Source organism: Gambusia affinis, linkage group LG18 (assembly GCF_019740435.1).
Source record: "Gambusia affinis linkage group LG18, SWU_Gaff_1.0, whole genome shotgun sequence".
In the NCBI taxonomy this organism is placed as follows: Eukaryota; Metazoa; Chordata; class Actinopteri; order Cyprinodontiformes; family Poeciliidae; genus Gambusia; species Gambusia affinis.
Window position 1 is genome coordinate 7,087,689 of NC_057885.1, and position 15,449 is coordinate 7,103,137.

Below are 15,449 nucleotides of genomic sequence, written 5' to 3' on the forward strand. Positions count from 1 at the left end.
CTAATACGCATAGCACATTAAAATATTTTTGGAACACGAATTCAGAAGAAAATGTTCAAAAGAACTTTTGGACACATTTGGCTGGGAAAAAAAAGGGTTCAGAGACCATTTTTGAATTGGTCATTGTGTGACAGAAGAGTACACAACTTTTAATAAGCTTTGTTATTACGCTTATTTTTAGAAATGTCCAGAAAATGTCGAACGTGACACGTGAATTATTGTATTATCGATTATATTGTCTATTACGCGTCGTCAACCTTTGACCCGAAGCTCCCGGGAGGATTAAGAAAGACGAATGTGTCATTTCCATCATCAATACTTTTAAAATATGTGGAGACTGTTTTTGAAATGGTTGTGTGCCACTGGTCTAATCAGTGTAAAGAATCTGTAAAAAGAAAAAATGTTTCCCGGACTTGAACTTGAAACAAACAATAGAAAGCTGCAGGTGATTAGAGTTACCTGTTATACAACTGATGAGAGCGATATGAGTTACATAATATCACTCAAAATCTCTTCTGACAAAAGGGACTTAGGTCATTAATGTAGGAAGAAGACAATATATTTATTTCCACCAATTACATTGAAGTATTAGAAAGCCTGCTCACGTTTAATTTAAATAAAAGAAATATTAAACTCCCCTTTCCAGAAAAATAACACCACACTTCTTAAGAAGTAAATAAGCTTAAAAGACATTATGAGACAAAAAGTACCTTCAATATTGATTGTAGTTAAACAGTGAAGCAGGCGCATGGTATGCTTTTATTTTTGAGAAACTTTATTCAAATACCTTAAAAGGTGTGTTACTTTGTCAAAGTCAACAAACATAGAATAAATGTGCAAAAACACCAAGTCAGCAGCTTGAATTACTCACTAGTAAATTAGGCGAGAGAACTTACACCAAGTGTCATTTTTACAAAGAAGTTAAATAATATCTTCCACCAAAGTAACAGCAACAATAAACCCTGTCCGTCTTTAAAAGAATGTCCAGTTAATACAAGTAATACTATCACCAAAAGTGCATCAACAATTAGAGTATTTAGAAAAAGCGGTTGTAGTCTTTGTAAAGCACCATTACAAAAGCAGGAATTTTTTAAAAAAGTAAAAAAAAAAAACTGAGGATGCCCCCTAGTGCTCAAAGCTCACCAATACAGGCTAAGAGTAGAAATTCACAAACCAGGTGTTTGTGCTGCGTTTGTTCTAAAAATATAATGTTATCTCTCATCAGCACTGGTTGGTGGCGCTACACCAAGAGCCACTGAAAGAAACGGCACAAAAACCTTAGAAGAAAACCAGTGCACCTACATTCTTCACAAAATGTAAACCAAAATGGAGTGGCATCAGATTTTAGTTGTTGTAGGATTTCTCTTTTATTTCTGGTAAAAGACCTTGAGGGATTTCTCCTTGTACTTGCCCATTTGTTTTTGTTCTGCTGACCCAGAATGCCCTGCGATATAATTTGCTTCCTGCTTTTGGAGCCATCTTTGGTCTGCGCCAGAGTTCACTTCAACCAAACCAAGACCTGGGTTTTTAGGCGGACCACAGTTCAATTGTGCACTCGCACCTCCCCAAACAGACCAGGCTCTCTAGATAAACAAAGTACAGTCGGATTAAAGTGGACTAAACAAGAGCCGGTGTGAACGCACGCTTAATTTTGTGGAAGCATCCTAAATGTACTTCTTTCCTTCATAACAGCTTCATAACTCTTCTCAATTGCCTCCATCGGAGTTTTCGCTTCCTTACATGCTTTCTGACCAATAACACTGCCTCGTACTCCTCCCGCGGCAGCTGCAGTTAATGTGGTGACGCCTGCCACCACTCCGGCAGCCACGACTGCCACCTCGCCTCCCACTGCAGCCGCTGCGGGTGCCATCGTAGTTAAGGTTTTCACGCGCTTCATCACTTCAGTGGGATTTTTCACAACTTTCATTACAACTTCCAATAGCGCTGCCACTCCAAAAAATGCCCCCAACAAAACACCGGTGGTAGTACCCGCTAACTGGATCAGAAATTCATTAGACACGAAAGTTTTAGCCTGCTTCCTGATCTCCTGTGGGGGTAAGTACACTGCCATCTCTCTAGAAATCTGCTTTTCTTGCTTCTGGATCCTTTCTTCTACGTGCCGCAGAACGTCATTGGTGTAGTAGGATCCGTTTTTTTCCACCATCATCCTGTCTACTGTCTGAAGGAATACCTCTAACTGGACCTGGTTGTTCCTGTAGCCATCTTGCCTGTCTCCGCTCCAGTGTTTATTATCAAACACGTGGCACCGACCTCCACACTTCTTCACAAGATTACTCAGATCCTCATTCTGTCTGACAAACTCTTCGATTTTCATCCCTTCTTTGAGCTGCTCGCCGTGAGTGAACACGATTACAGCATATTTCAGAGCATCCTCTGAGAAAATATCGCATAGTTCAGTGATAAGCTGTTGCTCTTGCTTGGTGAATCTGTCAACTCTAAGTAAAATGAGAAAGATGTGCGGTCCAGGTGCGCACTCCGTGAGGCAACTCATTATCTCCGGCTTCAGCTCCTCTTTCGACTTGTCGGTGTCGAAGAAACCAGGCGTGTCGATCAGAGTGAGGCTCCTCCCACTGACTGTTCTGGTCTCTGATTGACATGTATGTGTGCCTGAGTTAGGAGAATGGTATAAAGTAAAAAGTTCCTCCCCCAGGATGGTGTTGGCTAGGTGGCTTTTCCCAACTCCAGTTTTCCCCAGCAGAACGATCCTCGTTGGACTGGAGTCTGGAAAGATTCAGATTGAAGAAATGGATGCGGAATTAAATTTTAGTACTATTAAGTTTCCGTTGGTCTTTTAATAAATTATTTTTATCATATTTTCACAGATGGGAGAATACAATAGCACAGTTTCATTTCAATCTTACAGGTTTCCTATTGTCTATACTGACCCTGATGTCGATCACGCTCCAGATCATTTTCAGTACATCTGTTGTACTTTAGGTCTTCTTGGACAGATTTGAAGACCTGTAGAGGAAATATATCCCAGTTTAATACAAGTCCAAGGATCCACCACTTCAATACAAATATATACGAAATTATCAAAACTAATGGGGTCAATTGCATTTACACACACAAATCTAATGACATCCTATTTTTGTTACAAAGGTTGCAAAAACTGTTGCCTCACATTTTTCATAAAAAAAACCCCACATTGGTTCTTTCAGAAGGACTGTTTACAATGTTTAGATGTGCATTTATGAGAATTTTTTTTTCTATTTTTACACCAATGAATTTGTTAGATCAGACACTGATGTTGGACAGGATGGTGAGCACTATTTCAGATATGCTGTGAGAATAAACCCCCCAAAAAAATCTACAAACAGGCAGGATTTCCACGAATAATTTGGAGTTATGTTTCACAAGAAAAAAAAATCTGTGAATAGGTGAATCCGCAAATACTGAACTGTGATCAGATGGGGTTTCACTGTGGTTAGGACTCAAAGAATGTGTCAAGAAACATCAATTGCTAAAATATTACTCTATATAGTTTAGCTTAATATGTCATCTGTTTAACTGTTAAAAAACCCATTTGGTGTGAATCACTCAAGGAAAAAACATGTTTATTGTACTTCACCTCTATAGCCTCTGGATCTGGTAGAACAAGGAGAACTTGAACTGGTGTGCTGGTGGTTCTCTCCTGTTCAAATTTAGAGATCTCCTCCAGTAAAACTCTGGCTACCAGAGGGTCTGGAAAACGCAGAGCAATGCCAGCCCCAAGTGCAGGTAGGGCTACAGATCCGAACCCTTTGCTCTCGCAGGAAGTCAGAATTTGGTTGATGCCCAGACGGAGAACCTGTAAAAATGAGAATTAGAAACAAGCTGAACATTATTTTTAACCGATCCAGACAGACTAATTGTGGTAAAAATGCTCAGTTATCTCACCTGAACCGCGGTTCCATCGTCTTCTTCATCCCACTGAACAAGGTTGAGGAAGAACACGGCACCAAAAGGAACGCCGGTCAAATTTTCCTCTAGTATGAAGTCACCAGGCCCCATTTCACCTTCTTCTGACTTCTGTGCAACCCTTTGAGTCACATGACGACCAATTGCTTTACTGAGAACGTTTCCAACACGAGTAGACAGAGGATCGTTGAAGACCATTGGAGATACCACTGCATCTGTCTACAAACAGTTCAAAACCAAAGGTTACGGACTCGCTAACGGTGCCACAACACCGGAATAATCAATTCACTTTAGAGAAGATAAACTTAAAATTAAGGAATTCTCACCTGCTGGCTTTCAATGGTCCCCTGAACAATCTCGACCTGGACAAGGCCTTTGGGAGCTCCGGCTGTGGCTGCATTTTGTCCATCAGAACCAAACTCCCTTTCAAGTGAATCTTTGTGTTCTGTAGGGTGGGCAGCACTTTGCCCCAGAAAATGCCTGTCGCATGCTTCTTGCAAGGCCCTCACCACCTCTCCTCTGTCATCTATCAGTGAAATTGTCTTAAGACTTTTCCCACCCTGGTTACAGAATTCCTTGACAGCACACACAATGGCGTCAGAGCAAACTGTGACGGGAATGCCAAACACTCCTGAGCCGATACACGGCATGGCGATGGTCTTAAATTTCATCAATTCTGCCAAATTCAGAGCACTCCGAACAGTTCTTTCCAGTAACACCCTCTCCTCACCAGCTGCTTTTCCAGCCACAGGTCCAACAGCATGCAGCAGTCTTTTGCAAGGTAAATTACCCCCAATGGTCACTACAACTTCACCGGTAGGGATTTGTCCTTTACCTTTCCTTAAAGAATCGATCTCAAACTGGACGTCAGGACCGCCAGCCTGAGTCAGAGCAGCAGCAATGCCTTCACAATGATTCAGATCCTCATTGGAGGAGTTCACCAGGGCGTCAGCCCCAAACGTGGTGATGTCTTCCTGATACACCATCAATTGAAGATCATCAGTAAGGTCATAAGTGGCTACTGCAGGTTTTTCAGCCAAATACAAAGTTCCCAAACGCTCAACTAAACATGGCTTATCCTCCATATCTAACATCTCTGTTTTCACCAGAGCACCTGCCACAACGGCTGTCCTTGCTCTGCTGACTTCATCTTTGTAGTGCTGTGCTGCAACCTCATGTAGGTCTTTATGAGAGAGGTCTGGAGTCCCACCACACTGTTGGTCTTCCTCTCCTCTCCAGTAACTAACTTCACCCACAGCGTCAGTTTGAGATAATCTCCTCACTAAAGTCTCTTCCTCCTTTTGGTAATGCTCAGCAGGGTAAAACCCAGAGGCGAGCAGTTCCTCAGCATCATGGGAGTCCTTCAGCGCAGGAAGTTTGTGTTCTTCTGGTTGTTCTTCAACTTCATTGCCACTCAGTGGGGCAGTTATCTCAGGAATGGACTGCTGGTCCTGGTAAAAGCACAACAATAACAGATTTTACAAAGTAAACATATATAAAGGCAACATGTTAAAATCTTAGCTGGTTCCTCATTTTCTGACTTTGCTGTCAATGAGAATAGTTCTATTTAAAACTACAAGAGAGGAATAGTGTTATATGTATCTGAGAAATATTTTCTTTGTTAACAGCTTCCTTTTATATATGACTTTTCTATCAACATACTGCAGAAGACTGTAAAAATACAGCAAACCAATAATACAGGCTTTTACAGCATCACTCAACAGGTTGGTAATTATTAACAATCAATCAATCAAGTTTATTTGTATAGTGCGTTTCAGCAACAAGGCATTTCAAAGTGCTTTACATCATGACAACACAAAAACATAATTTTGTCAAATCATTAATATACATCAAATATGTTGGTCAATGTTCCATTTATTATGGTTCACAAGCAACTCTAAACATGCAGGTTTTAGTCCTGATTTAAAGGAGCTCAGTGTTTCAGCATTTTTGCAGTTTTCTGGAAGCTTGTTGCATATTTGTGGCGCATAAATGCTGAATGCTGCTTCCCCATGTTTTGTTTTGGATCTAGGGATGCAGAGCAGAACCAGAACCAGAACCTAACAAAGGTTGATAGAGCAACAGCAGTTCTTTAATGTATTGTGGTTCTAAGCCGTTCAGTGATTTACAAATTAACAGTATTTTAAAGTCTATTCGCTTATTTAAAGTCTTCAGAACAGGGGAGATCTCACTAAAACCATCTTCCTGGTTTTAGTGAGAATGTCAGCAGCAGCGTTTTGGATCAGCAGCAGGTGTGTAATTTTTTTTTTTTTTTTTTAGGCAGACCTGTGTAGACACAGCAATCAGTGAGACTAGAGATAAACAAAAGTTTATTAGTTTACGATTATTCTACAGTAAATGTTAAAGATCACTTTTTTTAGGTCACCTTTTTCAGGTTATCATGATCACATATTGGTTAGGTATTTGTTTTGAATTTAAATCAGCATTTTGCCTACTTTTGTTTTTTTTGGGCCATTTACCTTGATGTTTTTCTCTAAAGAGAGCGTCTTCATGGATGGCACTAAAAAAAATAAGCCTGCCTTGCTTTAACTTATCCATCTGTCATGCTCAAAGTTCAAGAGTGTTAACTCTTCAGATATCACTGTAATTATCTCTGTAATGCAAAACACTATGCTATATGAGCAAAAAGTGCTCATATAGCATATAGAGTCTATATCTTTCTAAAAGCACTGTTGTTTTTCAACCCTATCTGAAAGAAAAACATGAAGATTTAAGATGTGGATCAGATTATAAAACATCCCTGGAGGCCCTGTTGCATGTTTGTTTTGTCGAATTGAAACGTTGTGCTGACCTCTGCTGGCTCTGCAGCGGTGATATCATGTGACGAGCTGGGAGGTGACAAGTTGGCCCTGACAGTGAACACCAGACGACCATCAGTGAGCTCAACTTCATGCTTAGATCTCTTCAACACTTCCTGTTGATCTACAGCACAGAGCATAACAGAGGTTAGCATATGAATATATATATATATATATATATATATATATATATATATATATATATATATATATATATATATATATATATATATATATATATGCATATATACATAGTGCAATATATGTGAATTTATGGAAATAACCATCCAATCAGAATAGAGCACCAGTACTGAGTTTCATGTGAAAATCTGGAGACCAAGATTGCAACCAGACTCCACCTTTAGCAACCACTAATCTTTATTTATGCAAACAAGGAGCTGTTAACATCTGTGTGGCAGATTTTACAACCTAGTGATGGACCTTTACCCAGAGCTCCACCTACAAATGTTCCTGAACTATCCCTTTGGGGCTGATGATTGGAAAGCGAAACCGGGATTACTTCTGTGCTTGAGTTATACAACGGTGAATCCCCTGCTTTATTACAGTAAACATAACACACTAACTGATTTTACTTTATCATCTTGTAGTTATTAAAAAGCTTAGAAGTTGGACTAACTGAACTAAGAGTAAATGTACAATATTCCAAACTGCAAAGCATTTTAGGACATTGGAATCCATATATATTTATTTCAAACTATCACTGTGTTTTGTAAAACCTGCTTTAGTGGTAACCTAAGCCAAATTATGCTAAAATTTTACCTTTTATTTAGCAAGTGCACTGAACATTTTCAAAAGTGTACTGAATAACATGCAAATACGATTCAGATGGCATATTTTAATATTTGCCACAGCTTGAGATGAACTCCTGGCTTTAATTCAGCTCTAATCTCTAGTTTTATGTCAAGTCAGGTTATGCAGTGGCTTTAAAGACCAACAACTCATTTTACTAAGCATCATAACAGCATAACTGCGTTTTTAATCAACTTTTACAGTGCATTTCTCTTTGCCACTCTGTCAGTTTTTCAGCTGCTCTTTGTGGCCTTTGGCAGCTTGAGTTAAGTTTCACTTTCCAGAGAAGTTTCCCGTTTCAATTTGTCAATATTGATGTTCATACAGGCTATCGGCTATATCATCATAATTATTAATCACAGCATTAATAATAACAACAACAACAGTAATAATATTAACAGTAATAATAATAGTTTCAAGACTTTTATGGTCGTGCGTGTTTTGAAGGACGTTTTTAAAATGCAGGTCACTCGGGCTTCTTAAAGCAATCTGTCTATGTCGCAACACAAACAAAATGCAAAATAAAATCTCGTCTTTCAGTACCTTTCTGATTTCTGAACGCTATGCTGTAGACGTTGTCAGCCACTGTTGTCAATGGTCCGCATTCTCCTCCGCCGGAGTGTCTTTGAACACGGAAGTAGCGCTCAGTTTTATTTCTGTTCTTTCCCACAAGAAGCGTCCGGCACTGGAAATAAACGGGGTACTGGTAACTTTCCCCCATAGTTATCGCTTCACGCCCGAACGTCAGACATAACAGTATGCACCTCTTTGAGACACGACGAGGCTTTAATATACTCCAGAGCTGCGTCCCCTAGTGACAACAATGAGGACAACTGAGACATGGAGGCGTCACAGCTGCCACATGTCAGTCCACTTTTCTTCTTTTTTTTTTTTCTAAGCCTTAATCCAAAAGTCAAATAATATTAGGTTATTTCCACCATTAAAATATATTGTATTGTTATCTTAACGGTCCAGTAAAAGCACTGAAAGCACCGAGTGAAAGTTAAAAAGAGTTCCTGAGGTCATGGATGCAGAAGTCAGGATTCTTCAGGTCCTCTTCTAAAATGAACCTAAATACTAATAAATAAATAAATAAATAAATGACAATGAAATCTGTATTTTAAAAATATAATGTAAAAGACAAAAATAGTCATTGAAAACAAAAGCAACACATTGGCTGTCAGTGCAAATTAAGGTGTGATAGTACCACTTTTTAACAGATTACTGTAGAAGTGCTTGTTTGCTCAGAGTTGGGGGTCCTGATGAACAGCTTACATTATTTGTGAGTGAAAAGCTGGTAAAATTTGGGAAATACTAGACTAACTATAAAAAAGGAAACACATAAGCCTGGGATGTTGAAAAACTAATCAGTCATTAACTAATGTAAATGCTACATAAGATCAACAAAAAAGGATATTTCTTTTCTACACTATTGGCACTCTATTCTTGGTTCGTACTCCTTTCAAACAAATTACTGCGGTTGTGAGACTTGTCATGAAACAACCCAAGTTGTTTTCATAGCAACCAGTAGGTTATTCCATCTGGGTTTGGTGACTCACCTTCCTCTTGACAATCAGGTCAGCCCAGTTTGCTGCCCTTTAGAGCAGTGTTTCCCAACCCTGGTCCTCAAGGCACACTGCCCTGCATGTTTTAGGTATTTCCTTGCTTCAGTGCAGCTGATTTCAATTGATGACTGATTAAAAAGCGTTTGTTGAACTGCAATCAGTTGAATCAGGCACATTAAAGCAGGGAAACCTCTAAAACATGTAGGACAGTGTGCCTTGAGGACCAGGGTTGGGAAACACTGCTTTAGAGAACAGTAACACCGTGGCCATTGAGCCAACATTTCACATCTTTCAGCAGTGTCCTGTTGGAAAATAAAAACCCCGCCACCAGAATTTCCTGCATTAAATGGACTTCAGAAGACACAGTCGACCAATACCAAGAGTGACCGACTGAAGAGTTCACTCTGGATGTTAAGCAGTGAGGATTCAATTGTCCTAGAGTCTCTTCTCTTCAAGAATCTACAATGAGTTCAGAGTAAAATGTCAACTATGCTGTGAGAAAAGGTCTTTGGACCACCGAACAACGATCCAGTTCTTTTTCTCCTCAGCCCAACTAATACACTTCTTGTCCTGGTGTAGGATTCGTCTGAGGTTGGTAGTTTTTGATGCCCTATATGCATTTACGTTATAAATGTATGCAAAACTTTGTACATTTATATGTCAAAAAACTATTTCGGAGTTGTAGTGTTTCCATTAAACACTACAATTACACGTGAATAAATTTATTTACTCTATAGGATATTAAAGAACATGTCCGGCTATTATCCTCCACCCACTACCTGTCGACGTCATCGTCTTTGTGGCTTGAACCAGTAACATCCAATTATTGATCATGTGACTTCCATTACAGTTTTGCAAGGTTGAATCAACTTCGATACGGGCAAAGAAAACTCCACCTCACCCCTGCACCAAAACGCTTCAATCAAAAAATTTGTTTTTTCAAAATTGCTACATTTCCATTAACCAAATTCCACTGCTTGGATAAATGTTTCTATCCAATCCTTTCCATCCTGCATCTGTTGCTCATTTCCCCATCATGCTTTGGATTTGCACTCAACTTTCCATAAACCTTTTATGACCAGCCCTCCATGTGACCGTCTACTGGATATTTTTCCAGTCGACAGTCTCCCACATCACTGCAGCTGCTGAAACCAGATTGACCAGTTAGGGTCACAGGAAAACTTTGCAGGAAATCAGTTAATTAGGGCGTGGCATGAGTTCAGAGGGATAATTTTATTTGCGAGCTTCCAGTGCGCACCAAAAAATGTTGATCAACTTTTACTGTATAGGATAAACAAAACTATATTTTAACAGGCATTAAATAATGGAAGAATTTAGCATCCAAGTTGAATCTGCAGCCGTCCTGAAAGTTCCTGCCACAACCTGACATCGTGTGAAGGCGTCCATATTGATATTTGCTGGGGAAAAGAAACACCTATTTTCAGTGAAATAACTCTGCTGCAGTAGCTAAAAGTAAACATGCGCAAAACATTGTCGGGTGTCATGATTTATTCGGATTTCAAGTAAAAAAGTAAATAAAAAACAGGGAGGTAGTTAGTTTTAAATTACTTTAACTTTATTCAGACATGGCATTTTAGTTGTTTTACATCTAAAAAAAAAAGGTGCTCAGCTATGAGTCAGCATGAAAACTTCTGTTGCAGGTCTCGGGTGGAGGGACAGGCAAACAGATGCAAATAACCTGTTTTTAACAGGAAAAGAACAAATGAGCCACAGGAGACGGTGTTGCTGTGCTGGTAGCTCTCATCCGAATGGAAGGGAGCTTCCTCGACACCGCAATGATGCACCGTCAGTCCCGCAAGAGCCCGCTTCTGCCATCTAGCGGCGCACCCGTGTTACTGCGTGACACTGCTCCAAAACTTCAAAATAACCAAAATCACAATTTAATCAAACAAATGTGGCCACACTTTGTGGGGGTCACATCGGGTGTCATGATTTATTCGGATTTCAAGTAAAAAAGTAAATAAAAAACAGGGAGGTAGTTAGTTTTAAATTACTTTAACTTTATTCAGACATGGCATTTTAGTTGTTTTACATATAAAAAAAAAAAAAAAAAAAAAAAGGCGCTCAGCTATGAGTCAGCATGAAAACGTCCTCATTATAACTTCAGCATGAAAACTTCCTCATTATAACTTCAGCATGAAAACCTCCTCATCATAACTTCAGCATGAAAACTTCCTCACCACAACTTCAACAGTTTTGCTTGAACATCGTCCTTCAGCCCCAGGCCAGGATGAAGAGGTTTACAGAACATGGTCTGTTCCCTGTGGAGCAGCACCATCTCTTTAGAGATGCTGTAAAAAGCCAGAGTACCTGCCCTGTAATCCAGGTACACACCGACCTGGGAGGTCAGAGGGCCTGACACTACTTTCTTCTCAGAACGGTGTCGGAAAACGTAGGCGTTCTTGGAGCACTCCAAGCTCCACGATTTGTCATTGCATCCGAACTCCGAGCTGGACGATGATCTTCCGATGTCTTTGTACGCCACAGCTACTGCGCAAAAGGAACCTTCCCAGGTGACCTCCCAGTAGCAGCGCTCTGACAGAGCCTCGCAGCACAGCACCTGCTTCACACTCTCAAACATGTCCGCGCGACTGACGTAGTAGGAGGCGTAGCGGGAGTAGCAGGACACACCAACGTCTTGCTGTTGATCTTTGGAGATGGACAAACACTTGTGGGCAGTTTGGATGTCGAGGGTGAGAACACAGCGATCTGCAGAAACCCCAACAAGAACATTAGCCCTCATCAGATAGCAGGCATGTCATTTAAAGTCTTATTAGAAAGTAGGAGTTTTAAGCACTTTGCTTACAGAGTAGAAACTGCTCTCTGGTTTTTGGCACAGGTGGCAGCACAACATGAACAGCGGACACTGCCAACAGAAAGAAAATCCTCAATCACACACAGTCCTAAGGGAAACAGTCTGCATATAAAAATCAAGAATTTTATGCAAAAGTGATGCACCAGTGGCAGAAAAGTTGAACCAGGAGTCCTCCAGGACACCCTCCACTTTACTTTTCAGGTCATTTAAAGAGCGAGATGCAGCTGCCATCGACTCGCGAGGGCAAACGACGGCACCGGGCGGCAGGTCTGGAGATTCACAGGAAGTGGAGAGAGCTGGGAAAGTCTGGCGGAAGGAAATCAGACGATCGATTGGAAAATATAATCAAGCAGGACATCAGATGTTACCCAAGTGTTGTTTCGCAATTTACTAAAGCTTCTGCAGTTAACGGCGTGAACTTTGACCGTCATGGAAACGCATAAGTGAACCTTTATGCTTTTTTTCCCCCCCTCTAAAAATTATTGTTTATTTTAATTAATTACTGAGAAATAAATAGAAAATCTGATTATAAATGTATTGTGTTCCATGGAGACTTTTATATACGTAGATGAAAAGTTAAAAATTTGTACACTACTTTGCGTCGGGCACCAACTCTAAAAACGGTGCATTTTCTGCCGACGCTTTAACATGTAAAAAACATAAAGGCTTCCGATGCTTCGACGCGACACTTTACACAATTCAAACTTGAGGTACCTGAATGAAATGAATGTGGTCGCTGGAGAGAGAGAGCTTGTGAAGGTCACCGTTCCGTTTCCGCAGCTTGGCGATCTCCTCCCGTAGCTGGAGCTGCAACTTTTCAGCCTCGGCCACCGCCAGCTTCTCTCTCGTCTCGATCATCTGCTTTGCCAAAATGCGTGTTGTTTGGATGGAGGATATCAACAGGTCGATGATCTTGTCAACGCTGTCCACTGCAGTCCGGCTACAAACCTGCTAAAACTCAAGTTGTTGACGCTTTTCTTTGAATTACAGATGAGGGTGAACAACTTGGAAAGCCTAAAATATGCTCTCGAATGCATTCCACCCCTTCACAACACAAGATACATTAGTGGAAAAAAAGGATCAAATGCATACAGTTGAGCGCAAAGCTGTTCATACTGTTGGCAAATTTAGAAATAGTTTTACCGCACTTCTTTTGACAATAATTTTACAATTCTGAGGGAGACACTTCAGAATTGAGAGAGCAGGAAGTAAAAAAAAAATATTAAAATTAGGGTAACGACAACGAGAACTTCTGATTGCAAACACTTTGAGCTCCTCACCCAGTATTAAAGAGAAAAAACTGTCAAAACAGAAGTAGAGATAAGTAAGCTGTTAGAACTACAGCAATCAAACCTTTATGAGCTGCTAAAATATTTCTTTCATTATGAAAAAGAATAGCTTTTGTTTCAGATAAATAAAAGTGGCATTGTTTTTCTCTAAATGTTTACTCTCTTAGATTCAGTAGCGGTTTCTGATATGGACGACACGGCAACCACCCAGGGCGGCATATTTAGCTGATTTGTTGTTGTTTTGACTTGTTGTGACATGACAAGTTATGGCGCCATTTGTCGCGCTTTGAGACATTTTTGAGGCAGGTCTCAAAAATCACTGCAAATCCACACGGTTACTACATAAAACTGAAATTGTCTTGATTTTCCTCCCCCACCTTGAAATCCTCTAGAGCTTTGCCCAACTCCTTCAGCTCATGTTCTCTATTCTGCAGACTCGTCTGGACACCGATTTGATTTATATTCAGCAGCATCTTCAAAAAAAAAAAGAAAAAAAGTTGAGTTACAAACCTTTGACCTACGTTAAGATTTTTAACTCCCTCCCTACTGTGTGCAGTCTGCAGAGTTCCTGCTCCCACCTGCTCTGTGGCTCGTTCTGCTGAGGCTGGAACAGTGAAGTGTCCTCTGTGTTCGTCTATTACGCACAGGTAGCAGATGCAGCTCCGGTCAGAATGACAGTACACCTCCAGCAGCTTGTTGTGCTTCTTGCACATCTTCTCCTTCAGCGGGACCGTGACGGACACCAGCTGGTGAGTCTTCAGCGCGGGAACGGTGTGGTGAGGCGCCAGGTGAAAACCGCAGTACGACGCCAGGCACGTCAGGCAGGACATGGAGGCCTTGTGGCTCCTGGCCTCGCAGCAGAAATCACAGGCGACGTCGTCTGGGCCAGCGCAGGTCAACTCCACAGAGAGAGGGGTTTCCTTGGTGCCCGTCGCCTTCAGCTTCCCCACAACCTGAATCAGATTGTCGGTTGAGAGAGGAAACAAATAAAAAAATTAAAAAGAAATTGAGAATGGCTTAAGTAGCATAATACATTTCCTTCTTTTTGGATTCAATAACTAGCATTTTAACTGACAGTATATACATTCTTTATGGATTTTGCATTGCAAAGATTTAACATTTCCCCATAGACTTGTGATATTTCTCCCAGTGTATTATAAGCCTGGCAGGCTGCCAGGCTTTACTTGCCCCCCTCCAGTCACATTTAAACAATTGGTTGACACTTCTGACCACACTAACCTAAAATTTGACTGCTGGACTTTCAGTCAAAGTGAACCAAACAGAATATGTGTCAGATAAACATGCTGTGGGGAAGTTGCAAAAAATGTAAAACTAAACAGCTTCATTTTGTTGGTTAGATTAAATCCAAGTTGATGGACAATGTACAGCTAGTTTCAGAATTTTACCTTAAAAGCAAAAAACTACTAATAAAAATGTATTATCTACTGAGGTACATTTATAAACTCCTCAGGAAATAAAAAATGACGTCCCTCCTCTTTACACGCCGGGGTCAATCAGGCAGCTGGGTCAATTAAACCTCATTTCAGGTTTTTGCTCACGTGGACATGGAACTACGCTCACGAGCTCTGGATAAACTTTAGCGACTCAATTTCAAACCGTTTTGTCACCAAGAAAACATCCGCTTAAGTGTAAATATGTCACCTCAGCTAGAGTGATATTTTTCCTCAGTGCGGGTCGAGGCTGGAAGACCTCCCTGCACTGCGGGCAGCTGTATCGGCCCTCCGCCTCCTCGTCACGCTGCCAGCAGGCTTCAATGCAGAGCCGGCAGTAGCTGTGTCCGCACGGGACGGTGACAGGCTCCCTGAACAGGTCCAAACACACCGAACAACAGAACTGGCTCTGGTCCAAATCAACTCCAGGCTCCGGCGAGTTCGCTGCCATCTTGAAAGAATCTTGCCTGCGTAGCTAACTGAGAAGCGTGCGGGCTTTTCTTGAGTATCCTCCCGTTTTCGGATACTTCCGGATACCTATTGGTGCTTCTCACCTGCTCGGAAATAATGGTTTAGTTTGTGGCAGGGATAACCAATAAGAAAGCATCTTATATAATGTTCTTTCTTTTTTTCTTAATTCAACAGAATTGTATAACTGGACAAGCGGAGTTATGGAAAACCCCACACCGCATATGGTTTTAACGAACCCGCACATTAATCTATATAATTTAATCAACATTTAAATGTGTAATTGTGTG

At 40.8% G+C, this 15,449-nt stretch overlaps 2 protein-coding genes across 6 annotated transcripts; both read right to left on the reverse strand.

Annotated features, from left to right (window-relative positions):
• Nucleotides 1-543: 543 nt before the first annotated feature.
• LOC122819852 lies at nt 544-9,182 on the reverse strand. 4 transcript variants are annotated; one of them, XM_044096865.1, is made up of 8 exons: nt 8,315-8,357; nt 8,094-8,235; nt 6,734-6,864; nt 4,248-5,372; nt 3,901-4,140; nt 3,593-3,811; nt 2,907-2,982; nt 583-2,742 (listed from the first exon to the last, which is right to left on the reverse strand). In XM_044096865.1, exons 4-8 carry the CDS (start codon nt 5,013-5,015, stop codon nt 1,646-1,648), a joined length of 2,400 nt encoding a protein of 799 aa, XP_043952800.1. In that variant the 5' UTR covers nt 5,016-5,372; nt 6,734-6,864; nt 8,094-8,235; nt 8,315-8,357; the 3' UTR covers nt 583-1,645. The 4 variants fall into 4 exon arrangements, with proteins under 4 accessions (XP_043952798.1, XP_043952801.1, XP_043952799.1 ...); XM_044096863.1 differs by having other exon boundaries at nt 544-2,742; nt 8,094-8,356; XM_044096866.1 differs by lacking the exons at nt 8,094-8,235; nt 8,315-8,357 and adding an exon at nt 9,110-9,182 and having other exon boundaries at nt 546-2,742.
• Nucleotides 9,183-11,008: 1,826 nt separating this feature from the next.
• LOC122819862 (E3 ubiquitin/ISG15 ligase TRIM25-like) lies at nt 11,009-15,277 on the reverse strand. Of its 2 annotated transcripts, none has more exons than XM_044096883.1 (7): nt 14,903-15,277; nt 13,819-14,193; nt 13,618-13,713; nt 12,666-12,899; nt 12,095-12,257; nt 11,943-12,002; nt 11,009-11,845 (listed from the first exon to the last, which is right to left on the reverse strand). In XM_044096883.1, exons 1-7 carry the CDS (start codon nt 15,140-15,142, stop codon nt 11,313-11,315), a joined length of 1,701 nt encoding a protein of 566 aa, XP_043952818.1. In that variant the 5' UTR covers nt 15,143-15,277; the 3' UTR covers nt 11,009-11,312. The 2 variants fall into 2 exon arrangements, with proteins under 2 accessions (XP_043952818.1, XP_043952817.1); XM_044096882.1 differs by having other exon boundaries at nt 12,666-12,902.
• Nucleotides 15,278-15,449: the final 172 nt, after the last annotated feature.

What these genes read in the sequence shown, in the direction of transcription:
- LOC122819852 (XM_044096863.1), bottom strand. Translation starts at nt 8,271, where the DNA reads ATGGGGGAAAGTTACCAGTACCCCGTTTATTTCCAGTGCCGGACGCTT. An exon ending in AGCGTTCAGAAATCAGAAAG is followed by an intron (nt 6,865 to 8,093) that starts GTACTGAAAGAC and finishes TCTGTGCTGTAG; the next exon opens with ATCAACAGGAAGTGTTGAAG. An exon ending in CAGATCCAGAGGCTATAGAG is followed by an intron (nt 2,983 to 3,592) that starts GTGAAGTACAAT and finishes TTTCCTCTACAG; the next exon opens with GTCTTCAAATCTGTCCAAGA.
- LOC122819862 (XM_044096882.1), bottom strand. Translation starts at nt 15,142, where the DNA reads ATGGCAGCGAACTCGCCGGAGCCTGGAGTTGATTTGGACCAGAGCCAG. An exon ending in AAGCTCTAGAGGATTTCAAG is followed by an intron (nt 12,903 to 13,617) that starts GTGGGGGAGGAA and finishes CTTGAGTTTTAG; the next exon opens with CAGGTTTGTAGCCGGACTGC. An exon ending in GTTCAACTTTTCTGCCACTG is followed by an intron (nt 12,003 to 12,094) that starts GTGCATCACTTT and finishes TTCTGTTGGCAG; the next exon opens with TGTCCGCTGTTCATGTTGTG.